Source organism: Uranotaenia lowii, chromosome 2 (genome assembly GCF_029784155.1).
Source record: "Uranotaenia lowii strain MFRU-FL chromosome 2, ASM2978415v1, whole genome shotgun sequence".
In the NCBI taxonomy this organism is placed as follows: Eukaryota; Metazoa; Arthropoda; class Insecta; order Diptera; family Culicidae; genus Uranotaenia; species Uranotaenia lowii.
In genome coordinates, this window is record NC_073692.1 from 363,960,985 (window position 1) to 363,981,194 (window position 20,210).

Genomic DNA, 20,210 nt, shown 5'->3' on the forward strand with positions numbered 1-20,210 from the left:
TTGGCTCCGAACATCGAGATTGGTTCCGACGACGACAACGACGAGTAGTCATCCTGGTCTACATCGCAGTACGCATCGTGAACATCGAAATCGACAGCCGTTCCTTCCAATCGAGGTGCTTTTGAAATGGACATTTCAAGGGGGGCGGCATGTTCCGGCGCAGTCACAACGAACAGCGGTCCACAACAATTAATTACAATAAAATACGAAGACATCAATGAATTACAAACGAAATACGAAAAAACGCTATAAAATACGAATGTTAAGTGAAATAGTTATAAGGGAAGAAATATCTTGTAAATAGTACACATAAAACATGAATTTCACCGAACACAATTTCACACAACACACAACACAAAACATTGAATTGACAACACTGCACACTCACACCATATAGTTCTAAGAGTGAGAAAAATCTTGACGAAAAAGTGAATCGTGAATTCAAACAATAGCTCGTAAGTGACATGTATGTATTTATGCTTCAATAAAGATCACTTTTCAAAACCTATTCGCGCGAACGGACGTGTCTCCAACCGAAAATTTCGCTTCGCTTATCGGCCTTTGTTCTGCTCCGCCATCGCTGGTCAAGTTGATGACCAAAGTTGTTCCTGCTATTCCGAATCCTTCGACGCCGTTTGGGACCCAATTCCTGGGACAACAATAACGGAAGCCTGCGTCCGTACAAACCCTTTATAAAAGCTGGTTAAATTAGAAACCTCGTTGAGCGAGAAAAATATTTCAGTCCTTTTATTCTCACTTATCCAGATTCGACTGGATTTGTAAGTGTAGCACACTTGCGGAGAGCGAAAAAATGAGATATCTTCATTTGTTTACTGATTAACAAAAATAAGCGTTTATGAGATAAATCTATATCGAGACTGTAAAAAACTACTCTTGAATCTGGAAATAATCTTAAAAATATTTTTGAATTCCGTGAAAAAAATTTCAAACACAATAATTTTTCCGGTGAAGTACCAAAATTTGTTCAAAAAAACGTCTTACCATTTCACTTTATGGGGAACAGTAAACAAAAAGAAAATTTTTTTCGCAGAAGTCAAAATTACTTTCGGTCTTGAGCGAAGTTGATAATTGATTTCAAACCTTTATTTTTAAATTATTTATTATGTTCTACAGCTCTGTAAAGAGATTCTTTTAATGATCTTTGCAAATTTTCAAAACAAAAGCAGATAAAAAAAACTAATTGAATATTTGGATTCAGGAACCCAAGTTAAACAAACTTCAATTTTTATTTTTTCAAAAAGTAATGGATACCAGGTTTGAGATTGTATTTTGTTGATTCTGTTGAATATCGTGAGTAGTAAATACCTGTCACATGGCTACCAGCATATTAATTTGTTAAATTAGTATTTGATGAATGTATTTTGAAGTAGAAATGGTTGATTTCAAATTCAGAATTCGTTCAGTTACACTTTTTAATAAAACCCACTCTAAAGACGAGGTAGGGTTTTTGAGCTTCAATATAAAAGGTTTGTTGAATTGCAATCCGAAATATTCAATTAAAAATTAGTTTCAATTCGAGAACGTCATATAGTGTCGTCCTGGGACAGTGATATAGTAGTAAATTCCGCCGGAGGCGAGCGAATTTTCTGACATGTTTTAACACTTATTTTTAAAAACATTTTGGGATCAAGGAATTTCTCGATTCTTCAATAAAGTCATTTCTTGGGTTGAAAATTTTACTTGAAAAAAATTTCCATGGGGAAGGTTTAGCCTAATAGGGATACCATACGTACTATTTTAAGAGTACATGTACTCTTTTCTGTTCGAAAAATAAGCGTTCTCTTCTTTTTGTGAAATATTACGGAATGTACTCTTTTTTTCCTTGACAGACATTTTATCGGAGAAAAGAACTTATTTCTGCCAATTCATGAAGTTTGTGTTCTAATATTAAGAAGAGTTGGTGTTTCAAATTTATCATTATTTGATTAGATCTTGTTTGGGCATAGCAGCGGTTTGTTAATATCTTTCTTTATTATGATCTAACATCCCGTTTATACAAGTTTTGAACCACCGAAATTTAAGTTCCATCTAAAATACCAAATTATTCTATCAGTTGGCATTTCATTTTGATCTAAGCTTTCTAAAAGCTCATCATATTTCTATCATTTCGCATTTGACAGCTAATTTTGGTCTCATTTTTGGTCTCATTTGGGCATCACAGTGTGACATCAAGAAAAAAAACAAAAAAGCAACAATCTCCGAACTTAAAAAACCTCCAATCAAAATCCACGTAAACGCATCTCAAATATACTCAAAATCGATATTATTCGCCAAGATTCCAGAAAAAAATAATAAAAAAATTCTTCAAGAGGCCTATTAATATTGGAAAATAAAACCACTGAGAAAATATTTTATAGATCTGTTAATATAATAATTTTACAGACCATTTACGATGAATCAAAAAATATAAATCACTTACCTGTCCGGTGATAATTGCACTGGTGTCCTGGCCGGTCACTTCCTTCACGATCGTTTTCACGCTGGCTGAAGTCAACGGCCGGCCGGTGGTGGAAGCCGTTTGCATCACCTGCAGGATCTGTTGCTGACCTAAAGAGGGTAAAAATAAAAAAAATGCTTCAAAATTTGACATCTCAGGGTTTTTTAATTTCACTGTTAACACATTAGGACCCATTTACACTTCTAGTGAAAATTAACGTGAAAAATCTTATTTCGTCAATAACTTAACAATGCGACTTAACTGGATTTTGTAACAGGGTAGAATCGATCGGGAATGGTTGAAAGATGAAAATCCAACTGGTTGGTTTTGTTGTTTAAAACTGTTTTTATTCCGATTCTCTCGCTATGCTGAAAATTTCGCGGCAAAAACCGAGGAAATCAGAATAAAAACAGTTTTTTAGCAGTATTCTTATGATCTTCATGTTCCAAACCAATTAACCATCCCTAGCTCCAAAATGAATTTCATTAAGAGTTAGCGAACGTTTTTGACTTCCCACTCCCGAAATATCACCAAAACCTTACAAAAAATAAGGCAAATCAGTAGGTATAGACCAGTTACCGATCTCTTTCATCAAAATGTTGTGTCCATCTATTCTACCATTTCTTGAACATCTCAACGAGCCTAATGTTTGTATGGGATTTTGAGACATTTTGTTCGTTAGAAACATGAAAATCCAGTTTTTCATGAATAACTTTGCTCCCCTTCGGCCGATTTCTTTTGAAAACGGTTTTTCTTAAAGCATAAACTATCACAAATATTTCATCCCAAGACTGCATTTTAATTCGACTTATGATAAGAAAATTATTAGTCTTCAAAAATGGGGTAATTTTTTAGGGTGATATTCATCGCTGTTAATGCTGCGTCAAAATGTTCGACGCAGTGTCTCTCATTAATAGTGAAGAATATCACCTCTAAAAAAGATAGCTAGTTCATTCGTTCTGCGTCGTTTGTAGAAGAAAGACGTGTTCGCTTTCTAGTGCTATCGTGTGCGAGTTTAATTGCTTATATCATCCGGGTATAGGTACCGTAAAGCAAAGTGCAAGTGATAGTTAATTACAAGTTTTCCGCGTGTGTTGTTACTAAAGCAAAATAGACAGATAACACAACGGATTCTTTATCCATCGTATCGCCCTCGAGGCTACCAAGCCATCGCTGCTGCCATTATCATCATCATCTTCATCGTAGACAATAGCTGATCGATCACCACGAGGTCCGCCGCCATTGTTTGGCGAATCATCAAACTGGTCTTTGTTCTCGCCCGAGACCGAGTCGAGAAGTGGCAACCATCTTCAACCAACGAGGAAGGGCCTGCGATCGTTTATTTGGGTTCTGCGGTTGACGTTTTTTTTTTGGAGGATCAACGGAGGACCACGTGGTTGGAGCAGTCCATATACACTGGAAAAAATACCACTGTAATAAGTGCTAAAAACAATTGTGAGTTCTTTTTTATTTCTTTTTTCACTTTTTCTTTTTCTATCATATTTCCCTTTTTATATATTTCGATAATTTTGTGCTTCGCTTATATTTTCAACACGGAGGGCATTCGTGTTCCCGTTGAGAAATATGAGCGAAGGCGGGGGGTTATACCCACCAAATGGGGGTGATGCGAATATCACCTATGAAGATGAGGAGCATCTGGAGGATTCGGCGGATGCTGGTCCCTCAGATGCAAATTGTTCTCGGATGGATGACAATGTTGCATCATCCTCAGTCGAGAGTAGAGTCACCCGGCTCCGACAATATAAAGAGGGCTCATCTTCCTCTGGGCCATGGGTGGTTTTCATCCGGCCCAAAGCGAATGGTAAACAGCTAAATGTGGTACAGATCACCAAAGATCTGGCGAGGTGGCCCTCTGTAACCAGTGTTACGAAATTGCGTCCGAACAAGCTGCGCGTTGTAGTGGCTAACTGGAAAGCCGCAAATGAGATTGTGGCCAGCAAATTCATAAACCTAGAATATCTCGTCTACATCCCGTCTCGAAACGTAGAGATCGAGGGCGTGATCACTGAGATGAGCCTAGAGGCGGAGTACGTTAAATCCAACGGCGTTGGTAAGTTTAGGAACCTTGATTCGACTTCGGTCGATATCTTGGATTGTCGCCAACTCCAAACTGCCACCGTCGTAGATGGAGTTAAAAAGTACTCCCCTTCGGCATCATTTCGTGTGACCTTTGCGGGTACCGCCCTCCCTCACTACGTTTTGATTAACGGAGTTTTAAGGCTACCCGTGCGACTCTTTGTGCCTCGCCCAATGGATTGCAAAAATTGCATTAAGTTGGGGCACACTGCGTCGCACTGCTGCAACAAGCGGCGGTGCCCCAAATGCGGGGAGAATCATGGGGATGGAGCTCACCCCATGAAATCTCTTCGTGTGAGGCATTTAAGAGTCGCTGGGATAACCAAAAGCGCTCTTTAAAGGAACGGTCAAGGCGGTCTTATGCCGCCATTTTAAAGGGCGCGGCGCCTCCGATTCAAACTCATTCGAGTAACAATTTTTCAGTGCTGCCAGTGGACAATGATGACACAGACTCCACTGATCAAGATCACCCAGTAACTTTTGTTGCTAACTCCCGAAAACGAGCAAAACCTGCTCCTAAGACCCCGAGAGTTCCGAAAAAGGTTCCAACATTTAGCTCCCAAATCGACGCCACACAAAAACCGACAACTTCTGTAAAAGAAAAGCTTGTCCCTCCCGGATCCTCCATGAAGTTTGTACCTCAGAATAAACCACAAGTACCGGAGACTTCTAAGACCCCAAAGTCTAATGAAGTTTTCCCGGAACCGACTACTCAATCGGGACTGTTCAAGTTGTCCGACATTTTAAATGGAGTTTTCACGTTTTTCAACGCAACGGAATCAATCAGGGGCATTGTAACCTCAATGCTACCTGTAGTAAAGACATTTTTGAAGCAATTGATGCAAACTTGGCCCCTTCTTTCAGTGTTTATCTCTCTCGATGGCTAATTTAAGCCGAGAGGTCGGAGATATCACTGTGTTACAGTGGAATTGTCGTAGTTTAATCCCTAAACTGGATCCGTTCAAATTTCTTCTTCATGAAACTAGTTGCGATATTTTTGCCCTTTCTGAAACATGGCTATCTTCTCAATCAAACATCTCATTCCACGATTTTAATATTATTCGTTTGGCTCGCAACGATTCTTATGGAGGGGTACTTTTAGGGATCAACAAGCGCCACTCCTTTTATAGAATCCACCTCTCTTTATCAGGAGGAATTGAAGCTGTTGCATGTCATACAACTATAAGAGGTAAGGATTTATGTGTTGTCAGTTTGTACTGGCCTCATAGAGTTGCAGTAGATCGAAGTCACCTAGAGGACCTGTGCTCAGTACTTCCTGAGCCAAGGTTGATCCTGGGTGATTTCAATTCACATGGAACTGTTTGGGGAGAACAATCTGACGATAGTCGTTCTTCTCTTATTTATGACATTTGTGACAATTTCAATTTAACAATTTTGAACACGGGTGAAAAAACACGGGTACCTAAACCTCCAGCAAGACCAAGTGCAATTGACCTCTCACTCTGCTCAAATTCACTATCATTGGATTGCCAGTGGAAGGTAATCCCTGATCCCAATGGTAGTGACCACTTGCCAATCAAAATTACAATCACCAATGGGGCCAGCTCTTCAAATTCAACAAATATGGTATATGACCTTACAAGACACATCGACTGGAAAAAGTACTCAGACGAAATAACAAAATCCATCGATTCTATGAATGTTTCACCCCCTTTAGAGGAGTATAACTTTCTTTCACGTATGATACATGAAAGTGCACTTTGCGCTCAAACAAAACCGATCCCAAATTCATCTATTCCTAGAAGGCCTCCTGATCCATGGTGGGACCAGCAATGTTCCAAGCTTTATAAGGACAAATCGAAAGCATTTAAAGATTTTCGAAAACATGGAACTCTCGTCCTTTTTGAAACCTATGTTACCCTCGAAAATCAGTTTAAAAAATTGATCAAAGGGAAAAAGAAGGCGTATTGGCGGAATTTTGTAGGCGGTTTATCACGGGAAACATCCCTGAGTACCTTGTGGAAAGTTGCACGAAGCATGCGTAATCGATCTTCTACAAATGAAAATGAGGAACATTCACATAGATGGATATTCAACTTCGCACGGAAAGTCTGTCCAGATTCCACACCTGCGCAAAAAATAATCCGGAACGTGCCTCCTGATAGGTGTGGTCTGGATTCCAGCTTTTCGATGGTCGAATTTTCACTTGCCCTTCTCTCTTGCAACAATTCAGCTCCAGGAATTGATAAAATCAAATTTAACTTGTTGAAAAACCTTCCGGACGCCGCCAAATTTCGCTTGTTAAATTTATTTAATCAATTCTTGGAGAACAACATTGTTCCCCAAGAGTGGAGACAAGTAAGAGTTATCGCTATCCAAAAGCCCGGAAAACCAGCGTCCAATGCGAATTCGTACCGTCCAATAGCGATGTTGTCTTGTATACGCAAATTGATGGAGAAAATGATTTTGTTTCGTTTGGATAAATGGGTAGAAGCAAATGGTCTCCTTTCAGATACTCAATTTGGGTTTCGAAGGGGCAAAGGGACAAACGATTGTCTTGCTTTGCTGTCTTCAGAGATACAAATGGCGTACGCAAAACGTGAGCAAATGGCTTCGGTGTTTCTAGACATAAAGGGAGCTTTTGATGCAGTCTCAATAGAGGTTTTGTCAGACAAGTTGCACTCCCGGGGTCTGCCTCCTCTATTGAACAACATCTTATACAGCTTGCTTTGTGAGAAACATCTGAACTTTGCTCACGGAGATATTGCAGTTAGAAGAATCTCTTACATGGGACTTCCGCAGGGTTCATGTTTGAGTCCTCTTTTGTACAACTTTTACGTAAGTGACATCGACAGTTGTCTCTCTGAAGGCTGCACTCTAAGACAACTTGCAGATGACGGCGTGGTGTCTGTAACAGGATCCTCCGAGTCTCATCTGCACAGACCTTTACAAGATACTTTAGACAGATGGTCTTCCTGGGCTTTGGGGCTTGGGATTGAGTTTTCCCCACAGAAAACGGAGATGGTTGTTTTCTCTAAAAAACATAGACCTGCTCAACCTAAGCTTCAACTCCTAGGCAGAACGATCACTCAATCGAGGTGTTTTAAGTATCTTGGGGTTTGGTTTGATTCCAAATGTACCTGGAGAGCCCATATTGAGTATCTGGAAGGAAAATGCCAACAAAGAATCAATTTTCTTCGATCAATCACTGGCACCTGGTGGGGAGCCCATCCAGAAGATCTTTTAAAATTGTATCGAACAACCATTCTCTCAGTGATGGAATATGGTAGCTTCTGCTTCCAGTCAGCTGCCAAATCTCACCTCATCAAACTCGAGCGTATCCAATACCGCTGCCTCCGCATCGCTCTGGGCTGTATGCCCTCAACGCATAACATGAGTCTCGAAGTTTTGGCAGGAATACTTCCTCTTAAAGATCGATTCAATTTACTATCACTCCGGTTCCTCATCAGGTGTGAGGTCATGAACCCATTGGTGATTGTGAATTTCGAAAGGTTACTTGAGCAAAATCTTCATACTAGATTTATGTCTATATACCATGTCCTCATGTCAATGCAGGTAAACCCTTCTTCGTATTCTCCAAGTCGTGTTTGTAGCCCAGACTACGATCATTCTTCTGTCCAGTTTGATTTGTCTATGCAGCAGGAAATTCGTGGAATCCCGGTCTCGCATCGCCCTCTTCTGATTCCAAGAATTTTCGAAGCTAAATATAGACACGTCGATGCTGATAAAATGTACTTTACCGATGGATCTCTTATAGAGGAAACAACAGGATTTGGAGTGTTTAACGAAATATCTAGCGTCTCTCATAGTCTCCAGTCACCATACTCTGTATATGTAGCGGAGTTACGTTACCGCTATTCACTGGGCTTTGGACAGTGTCGCTTCACGGCCAGGTGGACACTACTATATTGTAACGGATAGTCTCAACTCTGTTGAAGCAATCCATTCGATAAAAACCGGGAAAGCACTCGCCGTACTTCCTCGAGAAGATACGAAATAATTTGAGTGCTTTATCAAAACGTCGCTTTACCATCACCTTTGTTTGGGTTCCCTCTCATTGCTCGATAGTGGGCAATGAGAAGGCAGACTCTCTGGCAAAGGTGGGAGCGATGGAAGGCGACACGTATCAACGTGAAATCGTCTTCAGCGAATTTTACTATTTGGCTCGAAGAAACTCTCTTGTCAACTGGCAGCGCAAATGGGACGAGGATGAGCAGGGTCGGTGGTTCCACTCGATTATCCCAAAGGTAAGCCTTAAACCATGGTTTAATAGATTGAACTTGAGTCGGGATTTTATTCGTATATTTTCCCGTCTCATGTCCAATCATTGTTCCTTAGACGCGGTACTCTATCGTTTTGATATTGCTGGCAGCAATCTATGTGGTTGTGGCCAAGGTTACCATGACATCGAGCATATTGTTTGGTCGTGCGAGGTCCATCTTGTCGCCAGAACGAATTTTATAGACTCCCTTAGGGCCCGAGGAAAACCACCCTATGTTCCAGTGAGAGATGTGCTGGCTGTGATAGACTTGGACTACATGTTCGAAATATATCTTTTCCTAAAAGCTATTGATCTTCGTCTATAATTCTTTTTATTTTCACATTTTCCTATCTATCTTCTATCTTTTCTTCAAAAAGTGAACTAGATATAAGCACACAATTGTAATCAAATAAAACGAGTTTGGCTCCTTAAAGTCTAAAGGTGTGAGCCGTTTCAAATAAAGAAATTACAAAAAAAAAACAAGCTTCGGAAAAAAGACTATAGAACAGCTACGGAATGCTCCAAAAAATTTTCGCTCAATGTCCAAAAAAACTGAAGTTTGAAGTTATACGTTGCACACAAGGGTACATTTTTTTTAATTTTTTTTTTTAAAGTGCTGTAAAAAACGTACTTCTCAATAATTGAACCGTCAAAATTGATTAAATCACAACAGATCAATTTTGAAAAAAGTTTTAAAAAGTTGACAAAATTTGGCACACTAGAATCGGTATGAAATTGGCTTTCTGATAAAAATAAATTTGCTACGGAAAGTTTGCGTGAATCTACTCAAAATCCAGTACAAAGTTGAATTTAAGTAGGTATTAGAAAATCAGAGAAATTGCAAATTGACAAAAGGTTCGTAAAAACAGCTACCTTTGAAAATTCGTCAATAATTCTGTTTTGTATTTTGAAAATCTAAAAATGCAAAACTGTGCCAAATTACGTCAACTTTCCAATCCTCTTTTCAAAATTCATCTGGTGTGACTTAAACAATATTGACGGTTCATTGATTGAAAAGTTCGGTTTTTACACCACTTTTTTACATTTTTCGTGATCATCTATTATATAAAATTCTCTTGTAACGGTGTTTGTAGTACTACTCCTCCGAAATGACCCAACCGATTCAAATGAAATTATTTTTAGAATATTCTGTGGGCATGCGAATCGGTTTATATTGAATAAAAACAACAAAAAGTCACATCAATTGTCCGTAATTATTAAATTTGTAATAAATTGAATCAAATTAAAGTCATGGCCTTCAATTTTTTCGAGATTTTCTTTACTTTGGGCGCCGGGCGAGCGATTTGTTTTTCGTCTCTATGGTCGAGGCGTCGAAAACAAACGTCGAGAAAGGATAGTAACCATTGCATAGCATACTGATCAGTGGAAATATTTGAGCGCGTATTTCTCAACCAGGCATACTGACAATGCACGTGGTGGCGCTATGAAGCCTAGATGTGATATTTTTCTAATGATTCCCAGCACATTTGTACAGCACATATTAATGAATGCGGCCTATATGTGACCCAGATTTATATTTTGCCGACCCAATCAAAACCATATAAACGATTTAAAAAATTAAAACTATTTTGATTTCGTGTTAATTAAAGCAGCATTTTTTGTCTAAAAATATAAATTCAATACTGATAAAGGTATATTTGCGGGCGTTTGAAAAAAAAAGCAAGTGAGAAGATTTACATACAATGGTATAATCCGATACGCCTAGATTCCTATCGATAGCCGTCAAAATAAAAACATGTACTAATTTTTCAGAACCACAACAAAATCTTATGAAAATGTACAAACAAATGGACTGAACAAGAGCCTGTCCTTTAAAATAGATAACAAAATGATTAGCAAACGTTCAACATTTACAAAAAAACGATAAATTATTTCTTCATCTATTAATTGTTGAGCCCATACAAACAATCTGACGAAATAAACTCAACTGTTTATTAAACCATTGACCGAAAACACTGTACTGTTTGTTAACATACAATTCAAGTACGTACTTAACATGAAAAGTGTGTTGTTGTTTTACGTATTTTGCCTACCTAGAAGAGACTTTTTAGAGATTGATGTGCCAGTGGAAGCAGAATTTTTTTTGAAAAATTTGAATATGACCGAAGAGTGTTCAAAAAACTATTACCTCCTGTCATTTTACATGGTGGAACAAGTTCAAACGCGCCTTTTTGCCAGGAAACATCTACTTTTTACTGGAATTTCCTCTCCAAAATGATTCGGCATTATATGAGAAAAGTTTTGAAAAGGGTATCCCGCGTGTTGAATCTGAAGTGGATATTCAAAATTATAAAAAGTGTCTTTGTAAATGAAGGTCTTTTGTTTAAGACAAACTTCAGTTAAAGTCGAGTATCAAACGTTTACTTTAACTGCAAAAAAAAAACTGCAAATATATCAATGAAATTTGATAAAACATACAGAAACACGAAACTTTGAAAACTGTTAGCCTTCTCGGTGCAGAAATCGTCATTTTAAGGTTTTGTGTGATGTTTACATTAAATGTTTAAAAAAATGTTCATACCACCGTCGAAACATGAACAGACTTTTTCGATCCATTAAATTTTTGATAATCTGCTTTTCATTTGATTGTTAATGAACAGATATGGTCAGTAAGTTTGAACCTTAAAAAGTCTTAAAAAGACCCTCAGCAAAAAAAAAGAGAAAATTGCTATAATTCAGCCAAATAACAAAATTTGAATATTTTTTTCTTCTTTAAAAACCATTCTTTTCCTTGATTCATTGAAAAGCAGTTTATCAATATGAATTAAATTTGCACTTTTTGCTAAAACAAATCAAAATATAGTAATTTGCAGTATAAAAACTCGCCAGATTTCATACCATGACAAATTCTGTTTGGCATCACTTTCAAGTTGTAATGTGTCATGTCTACAAGTTTAATATATAGCGAGAAAAATGATAAACATGATTGTAACATGGGAGAGTATTTGGGTACGAGATATGTTTCTATGATTGTTACAAACCTCTCTGCATTGCAGTGGGAAAAAGGGAGTTCAATATAAATTGCGATGTATAGCTTGAAAACTTATCAAACCAATAAGGACATCCATACAAGTTTGTAGGCATAAATCGAGAATTAAATTTGACATAATTTGAAAACTTTTCAGACAAATAAAGCGAAATGCTACGTCATTAAGATACATACATATTATCAACATACAATTATTCATGGAACAAGTAACAAAAAGTGGATTTTTTAGCACGAGGCTTGCCAAGTTGGATGATTACGTCGAGTGCTAAAAAAAAAACGAATTTGCAACGAGAACCGGATACCTGATCATTCGGCTATATACAAATAATCCGAATTGAAGATAAGTAAATAAAAAAAGTGTTGAAATTATAATGTTTAATTTCGATAGAACAAAGCGTTGTAAAAAGCGTTAATGTTAAAAAAAAACTAGGACATGTTGACAAAAGCGAGACAATAAACAAATCAATATTTAATGCTTTTTTAAAGTTAATCGTCGAAGAACAAAAATGGAACATGGACATCATATTAAACATGGTAAGACGAAGTTTACCGGGTCTGCTAGTAATCTTATAAATTTCAAAAAAATATATCCTAATGTGCAACGTATAGCTTCTAACTTTATCTTTCTTGGAGCTTACTCAAGAGCAGATTAGGGTTGAAGGTTATTTTGACTGTATGATAATTTGTTTTATATATATTTATTTAAATGGCCGTACGTAGTACCTTTTTTCAGCACCGCCTCCCACACAAGTACACCTGGAGATCACCGTACCAAACTCAATCACAGATCGACCACGTTTTGATCGACAGCCGGCACTTTTCGGACATCATCGACGTCAGATCCTGTCGGGGCGCCAACATCGAGTCGGACCATTATCTGGTGATGGTGAAGATGCGCCCAAAACTCTCCGTAGTGAACAACACGCGAAACCGGCGCCCGCCTCGGTTAAATATCGCGCGACTGAAGCAACCTGAGGTCGCGGCAGACTACGCGCAATCGGTCGAAGCAGCGCTGCCGGCAGAGGGCGAGCTTTACGAAGCCCCTCTCGAGGACTGTTGGGATACCATCAAAACAGCCATCAACAGTGCTGCGGAGAACGTCATCGGTTATGTGGAGCGATCTCGACGGAACGACTGGTTCGACGAGGAGTGTAGGAGGGTGATGGACGAAGAGAATGCCGCGCGGGCGGCAGTAGTGCAAAGAGGCACCCGTCGAAATGTGGAAAATCACCGACAGCGGAAGAGGCAGCGAGTCCGACTTTTCCAGGAGAAAAAGCGCCGCCTGGAGGAGGAGGAGCTCGAGGAGCTGGAGCAGCTGCATCGTTCCCAAGAAACACGAAAGTTCTATCAGAAACTCAACGCATCCCGCAAAGGCTTCGTGCCGCAAGCCGAAATGTGCCGGGATAAGGACGGGGGTATCCTGACGGACAATCGTGAGGTGATCAAAAGGTGGAAGCAGCACTTCGATGAACACCTGAACGGCGCACATGCAGGAGATCAAGACGGTGGGGGAAGGTACATCGCCGGCGTAGCCAACGACGAAGAGGAGCCACTCCCAACGATGAGTGAAGTTAAGGAAGCCATTCGCCAGCTGAATAGAAACAAGTCGGCTGGGAAGGATGGCATCGCAGCTGAACTCATCAAAATGGGCCCGGACAGGTTGGCCGACTGCCTACACCGGTTGATAGTCCGGATCTGGGACATAGAACAGCTACCGGAGGAGTGGAAGGAGGGGGTAATATGCCCCATCTACAAGAAGGGCGACAAATTGGACTGTGAGAACTACCGAGCGATCACTGTCCTCAATGCCGCCTACAAAGTGTTGTCCCGAATCCTACTCCGCCGCCTCACGCCACAAGCAAACAGATTCGTGGGAAGTCATCAGGCCGGCTTCATGGAGGGACGGTCTACGGCGGACCAGATATTCACATTACGGCAAATCCTCCAAAAATGCCGTGAACACCAAGTCCCTACGCATCATCTATTCATCGACTTCAAAGCCGCATACGACACGATCGACCGTAACGAGCTAGGGAAAATCATGGACGAGAACGGCTTTTCCGGGAAGCTAATCAGACTGATCAAGGCGACGATGGATGGAACGCAGTGCTGTGTGCGGATTTCGGGTGAATTGTCGAGTTCATTCGAATCGCGCAGGGGGCTTCGACAAGGTGATGGTCTATCCTGCATGATGTTCAACGTGGCGCTAGAAGGTGTTATTCGACGAGCGGTGGGCGAAATGCGGGGCACGATTTTCAACAGATCCAGTCAACTTATCTGCTTTGCCGATGACATTGATATAGTCGGCAGATCATCTGCGGCGGTGGAGGAGATCTACCGCAAACTGAAACGCGAAGCAGGAAGGATTGGGTTGATGATTAATACGTCCAAGACGAAGTACATGCTGGCCTGCGGATCCGAGACCGACCGAACCCGCTTGTCCAGTAATAACAAGGTCATGATCGACGGCGACGAGCTGGAGATAGTCGAAGACTTTGTCTATCTCGGCTCACTGGTGACCGCAGACAATGACACCAGCCGTGAGATCCGGAGGCGAATTATCAGCGGAAGTCGTGCCTACTATGGACTCCACAAGCAACTGCGGTCGAGAAGACTTTGCCCTCGTACGAAGTGTAACCTGTATATGACGCTTATTAGACCGGTTGTTCTCTACGGGCACGAGACATGGATATTGCTCGAGGAGGACCTGCGTACACTCGGAGTATTCGAGCGACGAGTGTTAAGAACCATCTTTGGCGGCGTACAGGAGAACGGAGTGTGGAGGCGAAGAATGAACCACGAGCTCGCGCGACTCTACGGCGAACCCAGTATCCAGAAGGTGGTGAAAGCTGGCCGGATACGCTGGGCTGGACATGTTGCGAGAATGCCGGACGACTGTCCTGCAAAACAGGTGTTCGCTACGAATCCGGTAGGAACAAGACGAGCGGGGGCGCAACGAGCGAGGTGGTTAGACCAAGTGGAGCGTGATCTGGCGAACGTGGGGTGCCCGAGAAATTGGAGAACGGTTGCTATGAACCGAGTGAATTTTAGGAATTATGTTCGTCAAGTTATGTCGTGAGACGGAATACTATGTAAATAAAAATATATTTATTTATATCAGTAGATTTTTTTCTGTCATACCCTAAAAGTATGCAATTTAGTAAACTGATTACACTGAGTTAAGAAAAAATATTGAAAAAAAAATCTTGAAAATAGCAGCTTTCCAACGAACTCACTGAAATTCTGAAAGGGTTTGACTTTGATACACAATTTTTAAAAGTACACTTAGCTGTTTTTCGATCATCTCATCAATCTGATCTTTCAATAAGAAAGCTGAATAAAATTATTGAACAAAACCTAGTTACATGCAATTTTAATTTTTATTGCTTTCGTAATTTTAAGCCCATCTAATAATGAACCGCGAAAAAATCCAAAGTTCGTGCTACACCTTTTTGGGGTGAAACAAAAAAAAAAAGACAATTTTTTGTAGTTAAGTGGGTATTTAAAGTATCGTGTTTGATTTTGTAGAATTTAAAATCAGTTCGTAATTTGTATTATCGGATTAGTTTGTGTAACAATAATAGGCTTAAGGACAAAAATAATATGTACATCTTATATTTGAAACTCGATGGATGATCTTGTTTTTTAGGGATCATCTGTAGAGTCTACTAGAATAACCAATGATATGAAAATAAACGACGTTCAATCAATTAAAAAATGTTTGTCATGTTCACAAGTCGTGTACTCATATGATAATAGTATTATCACAATCTTAAATTTTTTAGTAGGTAAGTACGAAATCTTGATTCTCAAGTACGGCAATTCTGATTAAGAAAAAAAAACCTCCCATTATATACAGACATTCGAACTCTCAGCCCTTTAAACATCTAATGACATTCTAACATCATGTCTGCTTCTCTAATCGAAGCCTGGTTATCGGAATTTCCCCTCAACGCCGGTTCAATAAAATTTATTGGTTTTTCCGATTTTTATGCTTACAAGATGACAAAATCTATCAATCGTTTCTATCGAATTCCATCAGAACTTCGACCCACGAAATCTGTGCGGTCAAGGCCATGTCTCGTTAGAATTGGTGTGAAAGGGCGCAAAGAATCTGTTTCGCATGGACGCATGTTTTGCATGGACCATCTGCACTTAAGATAAGCTATCAGAAAAATAAGTTTCAATACAAACAAACCCGGATGTTCCGGATACTGGCCACTTACCATTGGGGTCCTGAATCACGATGCTAACCGGTTTGTTCTGATGGTGGGCCATTTTTCCGCCTTGTTTTCGGGGGAGTTCCGCTCCGTTCTTCCGCGGGAACCACTGGCCACTTGCACCGACTAATACCCACTAAACACACGACCGGATACCGGAAAATGTCTAGTTTTTCTTGCACCTAATCCCGGAACCCTCCCCTCACAGAAAACTGACACGGCTGACGAAAAAACGACACCGCCACACGAAAACCGAAACGTTCAAAATGGCGATCCGCGAAAAGCGCACCCTTTAGTGGGAGCAATTTTCCGTGGGCCTTTTGGGCCGGTCAACCGCGACGGATTTCGACACTTCCGAGCTCTGCTGGTAGGCAAAATTTTCACCTTCCACCGGGCACTGTTTTAAGCACAATCGGTCCACTAGGAACACCTCTAGGCCGCTTTGAAAATCAGCCTCCGTATGCAAAAATGTCCGTCAAAACGATGCTTTCGCCAGAGACGAGTCGAGTTTTTGAGTTCGAGTCCAGCCAGTCGCAGTTCAGTCAGTTCGGCGGGTCTTTTTTTTTGCTCGCTCGCGGTTACCTTTTAGCTTTTCTTCTTCCCTTTTCGCTGCTGCTGCTGATGATGGTGGTGCTGTGCCTTCACGATGCTGCTGCTGCTGCTGGCTAGCTGGCTGGCTGACTGCGCCCCCAGAAGTGTTCTTCGTTCTCACCCGCGGAAACAATTTTCCCACCCCCTCACAACCACGAAGTCGTTTGTTGACATGTCCGGTTTGACAGTTGCTCGTTTTCGAAAACATTCGGATCAAAACATCAACATTTTCGAACTCACACGATGGCGCCTTTTTTGACGACGAAACGCCGCTTGCGATGCTGGCAGTGCCCATGCAGCAAATTTATCCTGCATGGCGGCTTCAAGGATTTCACGAGAATCGTTCTCTTATCAGAGAAACAGTTCAGAATATTACGATAATCAAGTTTTATCGGTTTTATCAGTATCTAACAACTCATGACAATCATCTATGCAACGAACTGTGAATAAAATAATGCGAATCTGTTGTTTTTTTGGAAATCTTTATTTGAAACGGCTCATACCTTCAGGTTTTAAGGAGCCAAACTCGTTTTTTGTTTTTACAATATTTTGCTTAGCTTAACACTTTTATTTTAAAGAGAAAGAAGATAGGAAAGAGAAATATGAAAATAAAAAAGAATTATAGACGAAGATCGATAGCTTTTAGAAAAAGGTAGATTTCGAACATGTAGTCCAAATCTAGCACAGCTAGTACATCTCTCACTGGAACATTAGGTGGTTTTCCTCGGGCCCGAAGGGAGTCAGTTAAATTCGTTCTGGCGACAAGATGGACCTCACACGACCAGACAATATGCTCGATGTCATGGTAACCTTGGCCGCAACTACACAAATTGCTGCCAGCAATGTCAAAACGATAGAGTACCGCGTCTAAGGAATAATGATTGGACATGAGACGGGAAAATATACAAATAAAATCCCGACTCAGATCCAATCTATTAAACCAGGGTTTAAGGCTTACCTTTGGAATAATCGAGTGGAGCCACCGACCCTTCTCATCCTCGTCCCATTTGCGCTGCCAGTTGACAAGAGAGTTTCTTCGAACTAAGAAGTAAAATTCGTTGAAGACGATTTCACGGTGATATGTGTCGCCTTCCATCGCCCCCACCTTTGCCAGAGAGTCCGCCCTCTCATTACCCATTATCGAGCAATGTGAGGGGACCCAAACGAAGGTGATGGCAAAGCAACGTCTTGATAAAGCACTCAGAGTCTCTCGTATCTTCCCGAGGAAATACGGTGAGTGCTTTCCTGGTCTTATTGAACGGATTGCTTCAACAGAACTGAGGCTGTCCGTTATAATGTAGTAGTGTCCTACTGGCCTTGAAACGACGCTGTCCAACGCCCAGTAAATGGCTCCTAACTCTGCGATGTATACCGAGCATGGTGGATGGAGGTTATAAGAGGCGGTAGCTATTTCGTTAAAAACTCCAAATCCCGTTGATTCCTCTATAAGCGACCCATCTGTAAAGTACATTTTGTCAGCATCGACGTGTCTATATTTAGCATCGAAAATTCTTGGAATCAGAAGTGGGCGATGTGAATCAGGGATTCCACGAATTTCTTGCTGCATAGACAAATCAAACTGGACAGAAGAGGTGTCGTAGTCAGGGATGAAAACACGAGTTGGAGAGTACGAAGAAGGATTAAACTGCATGGACATAAAGACATGATATATAGACATAAATCTTATTTGAAGATTTTGCTCAAGTAGTCTTTCAAAATTTACGATCACCAATGGGTTCATGACCTCACACCTGATGAGGAACCGGAGTGATAATAAATTGAATCGATCTTTTAGTGGGAGTATGCCTGCCAAAACTTCAAGACTCATGGTATGCGTTGAGAGCATACAGCCCAAAGCGATGCGAAGACAACGATATTGGATACGCTCGAGTTTGATGAGATGAGTTTTAGCAGCTGACTGGAAACAGAAGCTACCATATTCCATAACTGAGAGAATAGTTTTTTTTTTTTTTTTTGTAATTCGTTTATTTGAAACGGCTCATACCTTGAGGCTTTAAGGAGCCAAACTCGTTTTGATTTTTACAATTGTTTGCTTAAGTCTAGATCACTTTTTTAACACTTTTTGAAGAGAATAGGAAATAGAAAGGGAAATATGAAAATAAAAAGAATTATAGACGGAGATCAATAGCTTTTAGGAAAATGTATATTTCGAACATGTAGTCCAAGTCCATCACAGCTAACACATCCCTCACTGGAACGTCAGGTGGTTTTCCTCGGGCCCGAAGGGAGTCTATTAAATTCGTTCTAGCGACAAGATGGTCCTCACACGACCAAACAATATGCTCTATGTCATGGTAACCTAGGCCACAACCGCATAAATTGCTGCCAGCAATATTTATACGATAGAGTACCGCATTCAAGGAAGAATGATTGGACATGAGACGGGAAAATATACGAATAAAATCCCGACTCAGGTTCAATCTATTAAACCAGGGTTTAAGGCTTACCTTTGGGATAATCGAGTGGAACCACCGACCCTGCTCATCCTCGTCCCATTTGCGCTGCCAGTTGATAAGAGAGTTTCTCCGTGCCAAGAAGTAGAATTCGTTGAATACGATTTCACGCTGGTAAATGTTGCCTTCCATCGCACCCACCTTTGCAAGGGAATCTGCCCTCTCATTGCCTACTATCGAGCAATGTGAGGGGACCCAGACAAAGGTAATGGAAAAGCAACGTCTTGACAAAGTAGTCAATACATAGCGTATCTTTTCGATGAAGTACGGCGTGAATTTTCCTGGTCTTATGGAGCGGATTGCTTCAACAGAGCTGAGACTATCAGTTATAATATAGTAGTGTTCCACAGGTCGAGCAGCGATACTATCCAGAGCGCAATGAATAGCAGCTAACTCTGCGATGTACACAGAACATGGTGACTGGAGACTGTAAGAGGCGCTAAATATTTCGTTGAACACTCCAAATCCTGTTGCTTCCTCTATAAGTGATCCATCGGTAAAGTACATTTTATCAGCATCGACGTGTCTATATTTAGCTTCGAAAATTCTTGGAATCAGAAGAGGGCGATGTGAGACTGGGATTCCACGAATTTCCTGCTGCATAGACAAATCAAACTGGACAGAAGAATGATCGTAATCTGGGCTACAAACACGAGTTGGAGAATACGAAGAAGGGTTTACCTGCATTGACATGAGGACATGGTATATAGCCATAAATCTAGTTTGAAGATTTTGCTCAAGTAACCTTTCGAAATTCACAATCACCAATGGGTTCATGACCTCACACCTGATGAGGAACCGGAGTGATAGTAAATTGAATCGATCTTTAAGAGGAAGTATTCCCGCCAAAACTTCGAGACTCATGTTATGCGTTGAGGGCATACAGCCCAGAGCGATGCGGAGACAGCGGTATTGGATACGCTCGAGTTTAATGAGGTGAGATTTGGCAGCTGACTGGAAGCAGAAGCTACCATATTCCATCACTGAGAGAATGGTTGTTTGATACAATTTTAAAAGATCTTCTGGATGGGCTCCCCACCAGGTGCCAGTGATTGATCGGAGAAAATTGATTCTTTGTTGGCATTTTCCTTTCAGATACTCAATATGGGCTCTCCAG

The 20,210-nt window shown here is 40.7% G+C and overlaps 1 protein-coding gene across 1 annotated transcript in view; it reads right to left on the minus strand.

Annotated features, from left to right (window-relative positions):
- The window catches only part of LOC129744543 (transcription factor Dp-1), a 44,262-nt gene extending 27,535 nt beyond the window's left edge, over window positions 1–16,727 (minus strand). The window contains exons 1-2 of the mRNA XM_055737120.1: window positions 16,035–16,727; window positions 2,441–2,568 (exon numbers count right to left, since the gene is read on the minus strand). Of these exons, the coding sequence (XP_055593095.1) occupies window positions 2,441–2,568; window positions 16,035–16,086 (180 nt within the window). The 5' untranslated portion in view covers window positions 16,087–16,727. The remainder of the gene's footprint in view (window positions 1–2,440; window positions 2,569–16,034) is intronic.
- Between the last annotated feature and the right edge of the window lie 3,483 nt (window positions 16,728–20,210).